At 44.1% G+C, this 16289-nt stretch overlaps 1 protein-coding gene across 2 annotated transcripts in view; it reads right to left on the reverse strand.

Annotated features, from left to right (window-relative positions):
• Window positions 1–7683: 7683 nt before the first annotated feature.
• Window positions 7684–16289, reverse strand: part of LOC144767618 (putative methyltransferase DDB_G0268948) — a 717827-nt gene continuing 709221 nt past the window's right edge. For both annotated transcript variants that reach the window (XM_078651025.1, XM_078651024.1), the window contains exon 7: window positions 7684–7885. In XM_078651025.1, the coding sequence (XP_078507151.1) occupies window positions 7795–7885 (91 nt within the window). In that variant the 3' untranslated portion in view covers window positions 7684–7794. The remainder of the gene's footprint in view (window positions 7886–16289) is intronic.

Below are 16289 nucleotides of genomic sequence, written 5' to 3' on the forward strand. Positions count from 1 at the left end.
AAAGGCAGCTGTCTTTCATCCAGGTGGCGACGGCTTCCATTCCTTTGTGGAAGTTGTTCCTGGTGACAGTGGGTTATTTGGTGAGGGAAAGGATCAGGTAGGTGTCATCGGCATAGGAGACAATGTTTTGCCTGTGGTTCCTGACGATGCCTGTGAGGGGGAGCATGTAGATGTTGAAGATGGGGGGTGAGGAAGGAGCCCTGGAGTACTCTGCAGCGGATCTCTGTCGGTATTGAAAGGTATGGCGGGAGTCTAACTGGTTGTGTTCTGCTAGTGAGGAAGGAGCAGATCCAGTTGATGGCCTTGTCTCGGATACCAGCGCCATGGAGTCTTGTGGCTGGGGTGCAATGGGAGACAGTGTTAAACACCGCCGAGAGGTCCTGTAGGACAAGGGCCACGGTTTTGTCCTGGTTGAGGAGGGAGCGGATGTTGTCAGTGACGGCAAGGATGGCAGTCTCGGTGCTATGATTGTTCGGAATCAGAATTGGGAGATGTCCAGGACATGGTTAGTTTTGATAAAGTTGGCAGGCTGGGCATTGATGGCTTTTCGATGACTTTGGCTGGGAAGGGGAGCAGGGAGATGGGCCTGAAGTTCTTGAGGTGTGTTGTGCCGCCAAAGATTTCTTCAGGAGGGGGTTGATCTCTGTGTGTTACCATTCATTGGGGAATGTACCACTCTCGAGGGAGCAGTTAATGGGTTGGCAAGATGGCGATGACCGAGGTGGCTCTGTGGAAGATGGGGTGTGGGCAGGTATCCGAAGGTGCTCTGGAGTAGATATTTTTCTTGGTCTTTATGGTGTCCTCTGTGGTGAGTGGGGACCAGCTGTGCAGAGTCGGTCAGAGTGTCGGCTTCGGTTGTAGTGGTTGCTGGCATGGTGGGTGGCCCTTGGTTTCAAAGCTGTCATAGATAGTCTTGATCTTGTGGTAGAAGAAGATACTGAGTCTGTTGCAGGGTGGGATGTCTGTGGCCTCACTGTTGGGTTTGGCGAACTCCTCAATGATGCTGATGAGTTCTTTGCTATGTGTGCTTTGTTGGTGATTCTGTCTTTAAGGTCCTTCTTCCTTGTGGTTTTTATGTGGTGATGGTGTGCGGTGGTGGCTGCTTTGAAGGTGCCTTGGGCTTTTGGGGTTTTGTTGTTCCTCCATGTCTTCTTGAGCTGTCTACAGGTGCATCTGAACTCTTGAAGCATGGGGGTGAACCAGCTTGCTTTATTCACGTGATGTTTGCAAGTGGCTTTCTTGAGGGGGCAAGGGTATCGGCAAAGTTTGCATTCCATTGATGGAGGTTGAGTACTGTGGTGTTGATATTTGAGGATGTCAGTGGTGATGTGTCATTGACGAAGATGGTGAGTTGATCTTCTGTGACTCTGTTACAGCTTCTGTGGGGGCCTGAAGAGTTTGGATGTGTGGCTGTAAACAATGCTGTTTCCTGTGAGGAAAATGTCATCCAGTGTGTGTCCTGTTGTGTGCGTGGGAGAGGTAACCGGCTGGTTAAGTCCCCCATTGGTGATGTTCTCAGGGAAGCAGGAGGTGTTGGTTTTTTTTTGGTTGTCAAGGTGGAAGTTGATATCTCCAAGTAGGAGGAAGTCAGTGGCTTTGAGGGCCTGGGTTGCGATGAGGTTGACGATGGTGGTGGTGTAAGAGGTACGGTAGCATTCACAGAATAGAGTATCGCGTAGAAGAGCTTCCTTATCGGCAATATCAATCATATCAGGTTGCATTCCACATTGGAACGCACACTTTCGCTGAGACTGCGCCATCGTGAAATGAATGACTAACCGGAGACCAGAAAAGTACAAGATCTCCGATTTCCGTAAATATTTAGATGGAAGCAGCAATTGATAAGAAATGTAAGCTGGACAGATCACCTTGAGAACTCTCAGATTCGTGACAGAAACATAGGCTCCTCCAAGTATCGCTAGCAGAAAATACAGCAGCTGCTTGTAGCTCTTACCTTCCTCTGTGTGAGCAGTTTAAAGAGGCGCAGCTAAAACATATATCAAATAACCCATTTGGAGCCATTACCATCTAATAGACAGTATGAACGTGTAAATACAGAATTCCTGAGGAAGGCAAATCGCCGAAACGCGTTGAAGGGGAATTGGTTCTGTATTCAATGAAGTGACTTATCATTATCACGTCCTGATCTGTAATGCATAAACTTGTATATAATTGTGTTTAAACGAATTAGAATGCATTTTGTAACGATTAACAAAGTATCTATTTACAAATGTCTATATAAAAAATGAGAAAAGTTTATAATTAAAATAAAACAAAAGAAAAATATATTTTTATAAAAAAAACTTTATTAGTATTTGACTTTATTATTTAGCGTTCACTTGTGTGGTTCAAATATATGCACATAACCCGGTGCGATTTTCTCCTTGCTTTCAAAAACATATAGTTTTCTTACCAGGGTTCATTCTTTAAGGTAGGGGCCACCCTTTTTCCACAGAAAGAGGTACGGGCACCAGGTGGTCTGTAGACCACGGGATGGTTTTTCGGTTGGTCTGGATCTGGGAGTAGAGGTGTTCCATATGGGTTGCTGGTTAGTTTGAGTGGGCGGTCACGTGGGAGGAGTTTTTGTGGATGATGGTGATGCCTCCTCCTGGCCAGATGAAACAGTCCTTGTGGATGATCTTGTAGCCATTGGGGATGGAGGTGGCGATGTTTGGCGCTGAACTGGAGTTCATCCATGGTTCCATCGGGAAGGCTATGTCGGACCAGTCAGTATTGAGGAGGTCCCAGATTACGGTGGCATGTTTGTGGAGGGATCATACTTTGAGGAGGAGGCACTTGAGAGGCTTGGGTGTGGTGAGGATCAGTAGGTTGGGTGAAGAAGCTGGGGTACTGAGGTGGGTGAAGGTGAGGCGGCAGTGAAGGCAGGAAAGCAGGCTGTGGGTGTTGGACAGCATCGGGAGCTGGCAGTTGTTGTTGCATCTGGGGTTGAGATCATGGAGGATGCTGGCATCATATTGATGGTGGAAAGGAGGACTAAGGTCCCTGGTGCTGGGTGCAGTCGGGCCATGGACTGACGCAGACGGGCTTGCCTTTGGTGCGCCTTTGTGGCACCAGCGGCACACCCGCAGAGAGCCCACTGCACGCCCACCATTAAGTAGTGTGAGAGGGAGGGCTGGTCAGCTGAGAGAGGGAAAAATGGAGCGCTGGAAGGGGGGATGGCCATAGAGGTCAGCAGTGGCAGGAAAACGGGAAAGATCTGGAGGGCAGGAAAAAGAGGCAAGAACAATAAAGAGGTAAAAAGAAAAAATTGAGAAAAAGTCAATAAGAGAAAAAAGGCACACGGAGTAGGAGGACAGAAAAAAGAGAAGGAAAAGATAGAAGCAGCAGAGGGACAGGGGGCAGAAGAGCAGAATGCTTTCCAACTGGACCACCAGGGATGAGGCACAGAGCCTGTGGGCGGAGGAGATCCTGGAACACCTGACACAGAATGGTAAGAGCACACTCAGGGGGCAGCTACTTAGTGGTGGAGCTGCACCGGAGAGATCAGTGACACTGACCAGGTCAGTGGGATTGCTCTCCTTGCCTCTTGGCAGCTGCCATTAAGTAGTGTGAGGGGGAGGGCTGTTCAGTGTGGAGGCAGGAAGCACGGAGCAGGGAAATGGCACACTGGTGGGCGAATCGCTGTGGGGGTCAGCAGCGGCGTTAAAACGGGCAAGCGCTAGAGGGCAAGAAAAAGAGGCATTAAGAGTAAAGAGGCAAAAGAAAGAAAACGAGAAAAAGGCAAGAAGTTAAAAAAGGCACAAAGAGTAGAAGCAAAGAAAGAAAGCAAAAAATACAGAAGTAGCAGAGTGTCAGAGAGCAGAACAGCAGAAGAGCAGTATGCTCTCCCACTGCACCACCAGGGGAGGAGCAGGCAGTCTGCGGGTTGAGGTGGCATCTAACACTTAACCCGGAAGGGTCAGACGACACTCAGGGGGCAGCTACTTAATGGTAGAGCTGCACACCTGAGAGCAGTGATACTGACCACGTCAATGGGCTTGCTCCTGAGATGCCTTTTATTTAAATCTTTTGATTTTCACCTTAAACACTGAGTGGGCTCAATAAATAGTGGGCCGCCGAGCGTAGTTGACTGCTCACACTTGATTAAAAGACACGACCGCGGGCGTGATGACTGCTCCAAGCAGTGGGTCCTCTACTTACCAGGTGTAGACACGGGGCAGGACCCTTGATGGGGTGAGTAAAAATGTGCCGAGGAACAGAAAGAGAAGATATGTCGAAAATCGGACTTCCGATTACTAATGTATGTGTATTTGTCCTCACAGGCTTTTGTTCAAAGACAAATAAACATACAGAATTACCGACACAACACATTATTGGTTTATCTACATGATGAATGTACCGCCGATCCTGTTGGCATGTTAAAAACTCTATCAGGGCTACCCCATTCACAAGAGGTCCTACGTGAAGTGGATCCTCTCCCAAATCGGGGTAAGCTCGAATATAGTAATGATCTATCACCATGAGAGTGAATGCATTTTAAATATCACGGAAGTAATTCTGAGGGTGTATTTGATGTCTGTTTTTGTTCTTGTGTGTGTGTAGTTCTGCAAACTATGACCGTTTAAAAAAAAAAAGTCACGCACTATTGAGTACATGACATTAGATTGCGGCATGTGACCGCCACTAATTGATTGCACAGGCTACAAAAAGTGTGGTTTGTGACTGCGTGAACATGCAAACAACGATGGACATGTTTGTTTTGGGTCTCACGAATACTAGAGGCATTGAAACACGGTGGTATGAGCACAAATACATTCTAGATTCATGCAATTACATCCAAATACAAATTTGTGTTTATTTTGTTTTGTTCCCCCCACCTTTTTTCTTTGTTCCCCTTACAGATGGAGTGAATTATTTACGACAAAGTTCATGATTATATAAGGAGCAGCTATCTGCCCTTATCGCGGCACAGTATAGGGAAATTCTCTTACTGATCTTATTTCCAGGGGGTCACGCCCTGAAGACAGTCCAAGCATCCTTTATGGGGCAGCAAGAGACAGAAACAAGTTGGAAATAGGGTCCTAGGACCATAATCTCCCGAGAGACCCTACAATTTATTTGTTTTTAGTATCACTGCCAGACCCAAGAATAAAGGGATACTGGGGTCTGACATTGATATTTAATCATTATCCCCCTGGCCAAAATCTCATTAAGCGCTCCCTGAAAAATGGTCGAGCCCACCCTGAATTCTAGGCGTCAGGGTGTCCCGATGATGAAGCATGACACCACCAGGGTGTGTGAGGTAATAAAATAACAAAAGGAATTACTTCCTTCCCCACACAGCAGTGGTGTTAATACTTCACATAGGGCATACCACCTATCTATGATGAATAGACTGTTCTACTTAGCCAGATAATCCTTCTGCTGCAAACTATTTCATGCAGGGAGTACTTTTTGTGATACAGTCAATAAAGTCTTGTCATTAGTCAAACGAAAACCTGCAGGTGAATTTCTGGCTCTCCGGCTCTATGTCCTTACATTGGCATCTTCCTTTGGTTCTCAGATCCCTTCACACACATGCTTTTGAGTCACTAATTAATGCTGATTTGAATATTTAATTCCCATAAGGTAGACTTCTTGATGGGTATTTGTTCAGCCTGTAGAGTTGGTTTATTATTTTCATTATTGTACAATTCACCTTTTTAGAGATTCTTTAAAGATAATCTTGAAACTGGATCTTTATTTTCCATCTACGATAAACTCGTCTTTTCATACTTCCCAGGAAGTAGTGTTACAATCTTCTTTCTCTCTCAGTCAGTCAGAAATCATTATTCAGCTATATTCCAAGCCATAAAAAAGAATTTCTGATTTAAAATGCACTATGATATTCCTTAAAAAGGGAGCAATTTACAAATGTCCAGGTAGCAAGCTCATTAAATAAATATCACAGCCCTAGACACAACAAAAATTACATTAAACATTAAAAATCCACATTCATACTGCCTAAGGGCATCAATTTCAAACATCAATAAGAATATAATGCAATAATGAAATACGAGCTCATTTCTCAACAATATTCCGAAGACGAACTGCGGAGGAAATATGTCTATAAACCATCAGACAAATACATTCATCCTTTAAAAGCTGGAGTTAATGCAAAGCTGCCCGACACTTTCTTATTTTTAGGAATTTTAAAAGCGGTATTAAAAAAGCACGCCATGCGTTAGTATAACGTTTGCAGAAGAACATGAAATGCAACATGCTCTGCTTCTATTGTGATTCACATAGACATACATCCAATCTGGCACCTGAGTATTCATTTCGTGGCTATGAGACCAATAGATGTGAGGTTCCAAACCTAAACCTTGTAAGGTAATATAATTTAGCTTGACTAAAATAAAAAGGAATGTAAGGCTCGGTCCCTAAAGAACAAACCAAAAGTGAGTGCTCAAAAACCCTTCTTTTCCCCATCCCCTGCGTATCTCTTTTCAGATAAGAGTACGCCATATATTATTTCTTTCACTTAGCTCTTGATATTTTAGCAGTATTTGCTGGGTTGTTAAAGCAATCTGACAATCCCAAATTCCTCAGTTTGGCTTTAAAATAGGAAAGCCAAGGGATTTTGCTTGCCCACTCTAGTTTTAAACAATCTGTGATAATGGCACAGTTCAAAGCGGTTTCTTCTTTGCCCAGATATTATACCACAATAAAAGAAGTGCTAGTTGTTTTCGAAAGGATAGAGGAATAACGTCAAGCTCACTATGACACATAGTGGCAGAAGTGCTTGATGGAAGAGTCAACAGGTGTTTCAAAAACATATTTTCAGCTCTCTGAAGGCCTGAAGTATGGCATGAGCCCCAGACTCCAGCACAGTATAGAGTGGCAGCGCACGTGCGAGCCTTGTAGATCTCAATTATTACTTTTACTGGGCATCTAATCTAAAAATGGCATCCAGATTTTGATTGAAACCCCTAATCCTTGCCTCCAATAACTGAAGCCAGGTGCTTTTTGAATCAAAAAGAAATCCCAAATAAGAAAAGGTAGGCACATGAAGCACTCTCTCACTGCATATAAAGAATGTCTTTAAAATTGTAGGATGTTTGCCGAGCACCATAATCTGAGATTTAGCAACATTGGTCTTGAGGCCAAGTTCACTCATAAAATTATTAAAATCAATTAAAGCCATTGCAATCCCACCCCGGTGTTAGACATTAAACCACTGTCGTCTGCACATAATAAAGCCGGTAACAACCTTCAGCCTATCTGAGGAGCATCCACGTGCCCATTTATAATAGATGTTTCTAAATCATTTATATACAGACAAACAAAATGGGGCTAGCACGCAGCCCTGGCGGACCCCACGGCTAATTTTAATTGGGGCAGTGAGTTACCTGTTCCGTAACCAATCCTCCCGGTGACCTCCCGGTGGATGGCTACTATGAAATACACAATTGCTGGTTCTTCTTTCTCTCTATTTCCACTGAGGAGAAGGAATTATTGCCCTCGCTTAGTGTTAAAAGAGTTCTACTAATCTATCTTGACATGACATCAGGCCATTTGACTACGACTTCTGGTTTAATAAAAGTAAGAAGAAAGATGCACATATTGTAACAACCATAGTTCATGTAATATCCACGCCACATACAGAATGAATTATTTCTCACTCAACAGTTTCTTGGTAAAACGTTTTGTACATCTGACAAAGAAGTATATGGTCAGTAGTAAAGTAAAAAATCATGGTATATATTTTTAATTTGTACTACAATGGAGATTATTAAAAAAGACATCAAATGGGATTTCATATTGTGTGCTATTTATCCATTCATCCATTTATTAGGCTGATTTTCTGGCCAACACGCAGAAGTAGTCGGTGACAATCTCTAGTTCTGTGTCGGTAGATGACACTCCAAGGATTTTTAAAAGCCTGTAAATGAAAATGTATAGAATAAATGAAGTATATGGATCAGTACAGGTCATTTGGCAGATGTATACAAACGTGGGGAGATCACCATAAGCATAGGTAATGCGGTACATACTAACACGCTATTTGCAGACTGTCTCACTGTCACACTGTTATGCTTCATCATACTGAGTGATAGTGAAAAGAATTGCACATTGTTCAAATACAGATTAATTTTTGCTCTTATATATTTATTAACTTTAATTAACTCTTTGGTCTAGAAGCAATGCTCTCAAATCTTCCTTGGATCATTTGTCTTCAACCATTTTATCTGGAATTTTACAATTCTATACTAATTTCTGTATTTTAAAGATATGTTACTCTTTGTAAATAGAGGACTAGCATTGATATTTGCCTTCTCTAAACAACACTGACTGGGGCAAAAGGCAATTGAGCCAAAGAGTGCATCCTTATGTTATGTAAAATGGCCCTAAACGGCAGTTTGGGCAAGTCAAACCAAGGCTTAGATCATATAAACTGGCCTAAGTAATCATTGTTTGCAACTAAATCTAAAAGTGGAAGATTCTGTAATACTTCCTTATAGTCAAAATTCTGTAGAGTGTACGTTGTGCTATTTGCTGTAGTTAACATGGACTGCCATGAAACATAGGGTTTTTTTTACAAGCCCATTCCGCTGCAGGTACATCCCTTTTATGGATGTACTGGCGGTGCAGCGTGCCAGCTCATATTTACAAGGCCACGTAAAACCAGCCTTTGCTTTTCATGGGCTTGTAAATATCCCCCCCCTTCATGCATTCCTCTGCGTGACAGAGGCATTTCATGGGTGTTGCTGTTGGTGCTCCGACAAAACATCCATAGGATCTGATGTATTGCCAGAACTACAAGGTTTTGTAAACCTGGGAATGCCCCAGTGAGGCGCAAGGAGAAGCAATATCTTGTTTTTCCATTTTCTATGTGTGCTGCAATATGCAGCACACATAGAAAGAGGAAAACACCTCTTGTGATTGTTTTCGTGTTGGAAGGTCTCTGTTTCTGTACAAAAACAATCACTACTGCAACGTAGATACCCTTGATCCATGGCGCAATGGTGCCTACATTGGCTCACAGCAGCCCATTGTGCACCAGCAGAAGGGAAAAAGGACCTTTACTTTTGATGCAGGGCAATGCAGCAATATTCCTCGTAACCTTGTAAACTATGTGAATAGTCCTCTTTAGCAACTCCCATTCTATTTTACCTTCTTATGGACATCAAATTTCACATTTGTTTTCTTCTTTTGTGAAAAAGGTTAACACAACAACTAAATATGGTTTGAATTTTTTTCAACAGCATCAATGTAATCATAGACTACAATACAAATCAATTACAATTCGTCTTTATTTCGATCTTTCTGATCATAAAAGACACAGAATATTTACAATAACATAATAAATAATCTTGGATACAAAACATGATTTCTAAAATAGTTAAACTTAATAGATCATGATAATTGATAATACACAAAGGTATGATAACACGTTTAAACCATCAATTAAAAAAGCGCATAATTCATTATTAAAGTGATATCTTCATAGTATGCTGTACTTACACCAAGAGTATTTTTACTTTTCATTTCATTTGTGCATCGTACATAAAAAGAGCCCAATACAGACATGAAAATACAGGTACAACTCAGAGCATTATACAGTGGGTTAGAGCTAATCAATTGCAGCTGTTACTTTTAAAAATTGGACCCTATTCTCCATATCCAACTTAAAAATGCTGCTAGGGCTATCACAATGGGCTCTTGGGTACTGCTCTTAAATAGCCTTAGAACAATAGCACATGACCTAGTACCCAAGTTAGAGCAAATTGATTTTAGCCATTTGCTCCGTGGAAAAATATAGGCCGGGCATACAAATAGGATATGTGGTAGCGTTTCATCCTGGCCCTGACAAAATGCACATTTAGTATCTAAGTTCTTTTTCCATTTAGCAGTAAAGGATTTAATTGGTAGAGTACCCACTCGAAACTGGTAAAAAAGTTTCCTATCGGCAGGCTTAGTAATAAAGTCCCAAATGTTTTCAAACATGGGCTCTGGCTAGTGTTCTAAAAAGGTACTGGTCAATAAATGGTTTCTAGTGGATCGCATGTTTTTTTTCTTTAGTCATGGTCCAATATGCCTCTTTAAAAGTTTTTTTAGAGGAAAACGTAATACCAACCGGATCTTTCCATAAATGGGTCATACCCACATTCACCAGGGAGCATTTTATCTTTCGCAGCCATATTATCTTATGTGACGTATCAGCGTCTCTAACATCTTTGAGCGCGTTTGCATAATGTGACAACTCCGGGGTTGACCATAATCTTCACCAAAAAGCAAGAGGTCTAAATCTTGCAACCTCAACCAGTATGTTACATCCCAAATCAGAATATAGGGGTTTAAGAGGTGTATTCTGAGAAAGGCCAGCAAGACGCTTCACACACTTGTTCTGGGCTACGGTAAGTGGTGAAATATTCTCAAAACCCCAGAGTTCTGATCCATAAAGAGTGGAAGCCGAGCCCTTTGATTTGTAAATCTTTAGGACTGGTCCTATTGGTGTGGTCTGAGATAGCCTATGCTCGTTTAGTAGTTCTCCGGCCAATTGTAAGTCCTAAAGTGCCAATAGGTCTATTTGGGGTTTCCAGTCTAACTTTCTGCCCAATGTGATCCCCAGTTAGGTAAATACATCTGTTTGTTCCAACGAGACCTCATTATTTATTTATTTATTTTATTTATTTAAAATTTATAATGCGCAACAGCTACCCGCAGTGGGTTTCCCGGCGCAAGGGATAGACTGAAGAAGAAAACTGACATCAGACACAGCTGAATTTAGCAACAAGAGCTACAGGGAATTAGTTTAAAAGAGTAGGGTCTTCAGTTTTTTTCGAAAACAGAGCATGTTGGTCTCGGTCTTCAGGGCAACGGGCAGGGCATTCCAATACTTGGGGCCAAGATGGGAGAAGGATCTTCCACCCATCTTCACTAGCTTAAATCTGGGGATAACATAATCACAATTGGCCGATGATCTCAAAGTACGCTGGGGCCTATAGGGTTGGACTAAACTTTGTAGATACAATGGGGCAGAACCCTGTTTGATTTTAAAAAGATAGCATAAGGCTTTGAATTTAATTCGACTCGAGATCTTGAGCCAATGGAGATCGCGAAGAGCCTGCACAGCCGAAGACCTCCTCGGAATATTACAAAGGAGACGAGCTGATGAATTTTGTACGACCTGTAATTTTTTGACAGTTGCGGCATCTGCGCCAAGATAGAGAACATTACCGTAGTCCAGGCGAGATGTTACTAACGCCTGGACTACGGTTCTCCTAGCGGCATGAGGCAACATCCAGAGAATTTTTTGGAGCCATCGTAAGGTAGTAAAACAGATGGCCGCCACCTTGGTGGCTTGTTGCCTCATAGACAGTCTATCATCTATGAGAAAACCCAGGTTACGTACCACCTGGACTGGTAGAGGGGTAGGACCCATAGTGCTGGGCCAGTGTTGAGGGCCCCAGAGATCTTTCTGTTTCCCCAAAATAATGATCTCGGTTTTATCACCGTTAAGCTTGAGGAGATGCCTCTGCATCCACTCAGCCACAAGTGACAAACCAATTTTCAAACCAGACACGCTGTTATCTTCAGTGCTGGAGAGGGAAAAAACGATTTGCGTGTCATCGGCGTATGAAAAAATAGTCAGCCTGCTTCCTCTGCGATGGTAGCGAGAGGTTTGATGTAGATATTAAATAGCAGCGGGCTGAGAATAGACCCCTGAGGGACACCATACGCCGATGAACATATCGTGGATGCAGCTTTCTGAGAGAAAACTTGGAATGTGCGCTCACTTAACAAGCATTGGAAATGCAATAGGTCTCGCAGCATTAGAGTTAGTGCTTTTAGAATTGTTTATGGGTTTTTTTGTAAATCTTTAGCATTTTTGTTTCTTGTAGCCAATGCTAAAGAATTAAAAAAAAAAAAGCCATAAACATTTCTAAAAGCTCTAACTCAAATGCTCCGAGACCTATTGCACTGTGTGAGGGTGAGGGGTTGAGGGTGAGTGAGGGTGAGTGAGGGGTTGAGGGTGGGTGAGTGAGGGGTTGAGGGTGAGTGAGGGTGAGGGGTTGAGGGTGAGTGAGAGTGAGTGAGAGTGAGTGAGAGTGAGTGAGAGTGAGGGTGAGTGAGGGTGAGTGAGGGTGAGTGAGGGTGAGTGAGGGTGAGTGAGGGTGAGTGAGGGTGAGTGAGGGCGATAGATAGATAGAGTGAGGGCGATAGAGAGATAGAGTGAGGGAGATAGATAGATAGATAGATAGATAGATAGATAGATAGATAGATAGATAGATAGATAGATAGATAGATAGATAGATAGATAGATAGATAGATAGATAGATAGATAGATAGATAGATAGAGTGAGGGCACCTAGAAAAAACGGGGCAAAAAAGTCCCTTTGTTCACCAGACACAATATCTTTGTATTCTCAATGTCGGCCATTTATTGACAATCATTTATGGTGGCTGGAAACCATTGATATAAAGTGTAGAAGTGAGTTTTTAATCACACTTATTTACGTTTTTGATTACTATGGGAGGATAAGTGCAAAGTCTGCTGAAATGGAATATTTCGATATAGTGCACTGGCCCAAAAAAAAGTTTGTAGAAAATGGCCAGAAAATGTGGGCTTACGGCCAGCGGTGCTGATTTTAGAAGTGGTGAGATAGGCTCGATTCTCCGCAGCTCAACATCCTGTGATTCTGGGCAAATCACTTAAAGTCTCGATACTTAACAAAAAAAACACATGAATGTGTGCCCTTGTGTAATGTAACTGGTGCTCCTGTACACTGCTCCAGTGCATTCGGGTCAAGTTCACGCTAAAAAAAATGTGTAGAAAATCATAAACACTCTGTTGAAAGAGTTAATTTGAAAGCGGTCTGCATGCAAATCCCTCTGTATGTTTTTGTAATTTCGGTCAAATTCTTGTCAACGGACATGACAATGTGTAAACCGAAAAAATATATATGCCACTATGTTGGCGAAGTGCGCTGTAGTACACATTAATCCATTGCCGTTTTCGACATTTCTGTTTCAGCCATTAAACACAAAATAACGAAATCACAATATTGCACCCATTTTAAAGTTGATACCGAGAAGAAGGCGAGGCGCTACAGTCACCAAAGCTCTGCTTCATATGTGAAAGAACACACGCACGTGCATTTCCATATAGCTTCCGGTTGAGCATAGTGACATGAGTGGACAGGTACTGTCCGGTACTCAGTGCCTGCGACTCTAGAACTCATAAGGGAGAGTACCTTAATTTCTCAGTAGAGGTGTAATAATACTTTGAATGGAAGCTTACCAGCACTCAACATGGCTGGTGGCATGGGAGAGAGGAGTGGCAGAATGCAGGGGTGGATGGGAAAAGGAAAGTGAATAAAGAGGGGGAAAAATAAAGAGTGCACGGGAACGGAGAAGAGAGAGATGGTAAGAGAGGAAAATGAGAGAGAGTGGAAGGGCAGTGAAAGAGAGCGAGAGGGGAAGATAGGAAGAAAGATAATGGTAAAATTGGAGCTGGAGGGAAAGAGGGCGGGAAAGACTGGGAAGAAGCGAAGGGAGAGAAGACGAGACAGGGAGGGAGAACAGTGGCAGAAGCAGCGTCAGTGGAGAGGTGGGGAGAGAGAGAGGCGAAATCACAATATTGCACCCATTTTAAAGTTGATACCGAGAAGAAGGCGAGGCGCTACAGTCACCAAAGCTCTTCTTCATATGTGAAAGAACACACGCACGTGCATTTCCATATAGCTTCCGGTTGAGCATAGTGACATGAGTGGACAGGTACTGTCCGGTACTCAGTGCCTGCGACTCTAGAACTCATGAGGGAGAGTACCTTAATTTCTCAGTAGAGGTGTAATATTACATTGAATGGGAGCGTACCAGCACTCCACAAGGCTGGTGGCATGGGAGAGAGGAGTGGCAGAGAGCAGGGGTGGATGGGAAAAGGAAAGTGAATAAAGAGGGGGGAAAAATAAAGAGTCCACGGGAACGGAGAAGAGAGAGATGGTAAGAGAGGAAAATGAGAGAGAGTGGAAGGGCAGTGAAAGAGAGCGAGAGGGGAAGATAGGAAGAAAGATAATGGTAAAATGGGAGCTGGAGGGAAAGAGGGTGGGAAAGACTGGGAAGAAGCGAAGGGAGAGAAGACGAGACAGGAAGGGAGAACAGTGGCAGAAGCATAATTGGAGAGGTGGGGAGAGAGAGAGGGGGTGGAAGGGCGGCACGAGGGAACGCAAGAGAGGGGATGAAAAGAGAAATACTGAAAGGGAATAGGGGGGCAGGAAGGGGAGGAAAGGTAGATGTGGAGCGGAATCGGACCGGAAGTGTGGGGTCCATGGGGAAGATGCTGCGGGGACGATGAAAGGGAGAGACGGGGAGAAGCTGGGAAGGGACCGGAGGGGTGGGAGGGATGGGGTGAGAGGCTGACAGGCGAGAGACGCTGATTCAACCGGGTCTCACCCGGCCGGTCTCACTCCGCGGGTAACAACCTGTGACATAACGGAGGGGAGAAAGAGAAGAGAGAGCGGCGTGAAAAGAGGCAGTGGGGAGGGCAGGGGGGGGCAGGGGAGGACTCGGTGGAGAAGAAGAGAGGGGGTGAGACAGGGAGGGAGAGAGCGAGAAAGATCGCGGAGGGAGGTAGATGGTGAGTGGAAAGAGAGAGGTGATAAAAAATGCAAGCAAAAAGAAGAAAAAAAAAAGAAAAAAGGTGTGCACAAAAAAAGAGAAGTGGCAGCTCTGGGCAACGCGGCCGTGAATAATTAGGGGGGAGTAGAAAAAAAAGTACGGCCGGGAATAGAAATGCCTTCGTTATATATCACAGTATATACACCAAACCCCTCCTTCCTATTACAAACAAATGAGGCAGATTGGCATGGCCAAATCATGTTAGAAAGATAGGAGCCACGATAGGATGGGAGCTTGCCGAGGCAGTCAGAAAAAGCAAAGCTGCAATGAAAGACAAGCATACTTTCTGGTCCGGTAAAGTTCAGTGTCAGATTACACACGACAATGCCACGGGACTATCACTAAAACTGTTTTCATTGTCAACAAGCTCTCGGCATTGCGTGGCGGGAGGGGGCGGGGGGAACGTCGAGTCAAAAAAACAAGTGAAAGCGGGATGTAAGTAGGGGGGAGGAGAAGTCTGGGCAGGCAGGATGACTCAGGGGAGGGGGCGGAGCGGGGCAGAGCGGCATGTGGGTGTGAAGAAGCCGGGCCTTTGAAGTGAAGCTAAGCTTCACTTCAAAGGTGTCGGAGGAATGCGGGCGGCTGTGCACGCGCTTTTAAGCTCAATGCACATGCGCATTGAGCTTAAAAGTCACGGGCACTGCAAGGAATCGCCACGATTCCTTGCAAGTTAGATAAAGAGTCGATGAGCCCCTATAGTCTCGCTTGCTCGATGCGCATGCGCATCGACAGGCGAGACCTAAAAAGGAGGCAAACCAAGCAAGTGCGGGGCCATCTATTCCAAGGGAACGGAGAGAATTTAATAAGATGGAATGGGACACGGTATCGAACGCTGCGCTCAGATCCAGAAGGATGAGAGCAGAAGTTTCACCGCGATCGATACCGTGCCGAAGTCTCTCCGTTACCCCTAGTAATGCAGTCTCAGTAGAATAGTGAGCTCGAAAACCGGACTGGGATGGATGTAAAAAGCCCTGATTTTCAATAAAAAGAGAAAGCTGCGTGTTAACATGCCTCTCCAGTATCTTTGAGAAGATAGGCAGCAAAGAAATAGGTCTGAAGTTGGCAAGGTTTGATGTGTCCGCACCAGCCTTTTTCAGGAGTGGGACCACCATCGCATGCTTCCAGTCCTGTGGCACACGAGACTCACTCAGGGAGGTATTAAGAAGTCTCATAAGAGGGCGCCGACACTCAAAATCGAGCAACTTAAGGATTTTAGCAGGCACCGGATCACGCGGTGAACCAGATCTTACACTGTTCAGGCAGGCGAGGAACGAGTCATCATCAAACAGAAGCCAGTTAGTTATCTTTGCCCCTAGAGACAGAGGTACAGTCATAGTCGCACACCCCAGTTGAGACTGAGTTGCTGTGTTAGGGGCACTCATGGAGTTGTTAATACGCTCAACTTTGGCGATAAAAAATTCCGCAATGGAATTACATTGGGCTTCTTCCAAGACTGGGGGGGTCGGTAAAGTATCAGCACCAGTCAATTTTTTAACCACTGCAAATAGAGTGCGAGGGCAATTCTGAGCTTGCGACACTATATTTGTCGTGCATGTAGCTCTTGCCTCTTTTCACCTAGAATGGTATCCCTTCAATGCTTCTTTGTAAGCGATCTTTCGAGAAGCAGAGTAAGTGCGCCTCCATTCCTTTCCAAGGCCTTACAA

Source organism: Lissotriton helveticus, chromosome 7 (genome assembly GCF_964261635.1).
Source record: "Lissotriton helveticus chromosome 7, aLisHel1.1, whole genome shotgun sequence".
NCBI classification, from domain to species: Eukaryota; Metazoa; Chordata; class Amphibia; order Caudata; family Salamandridae; genus Lissotriton; species Lissotriton helveticus.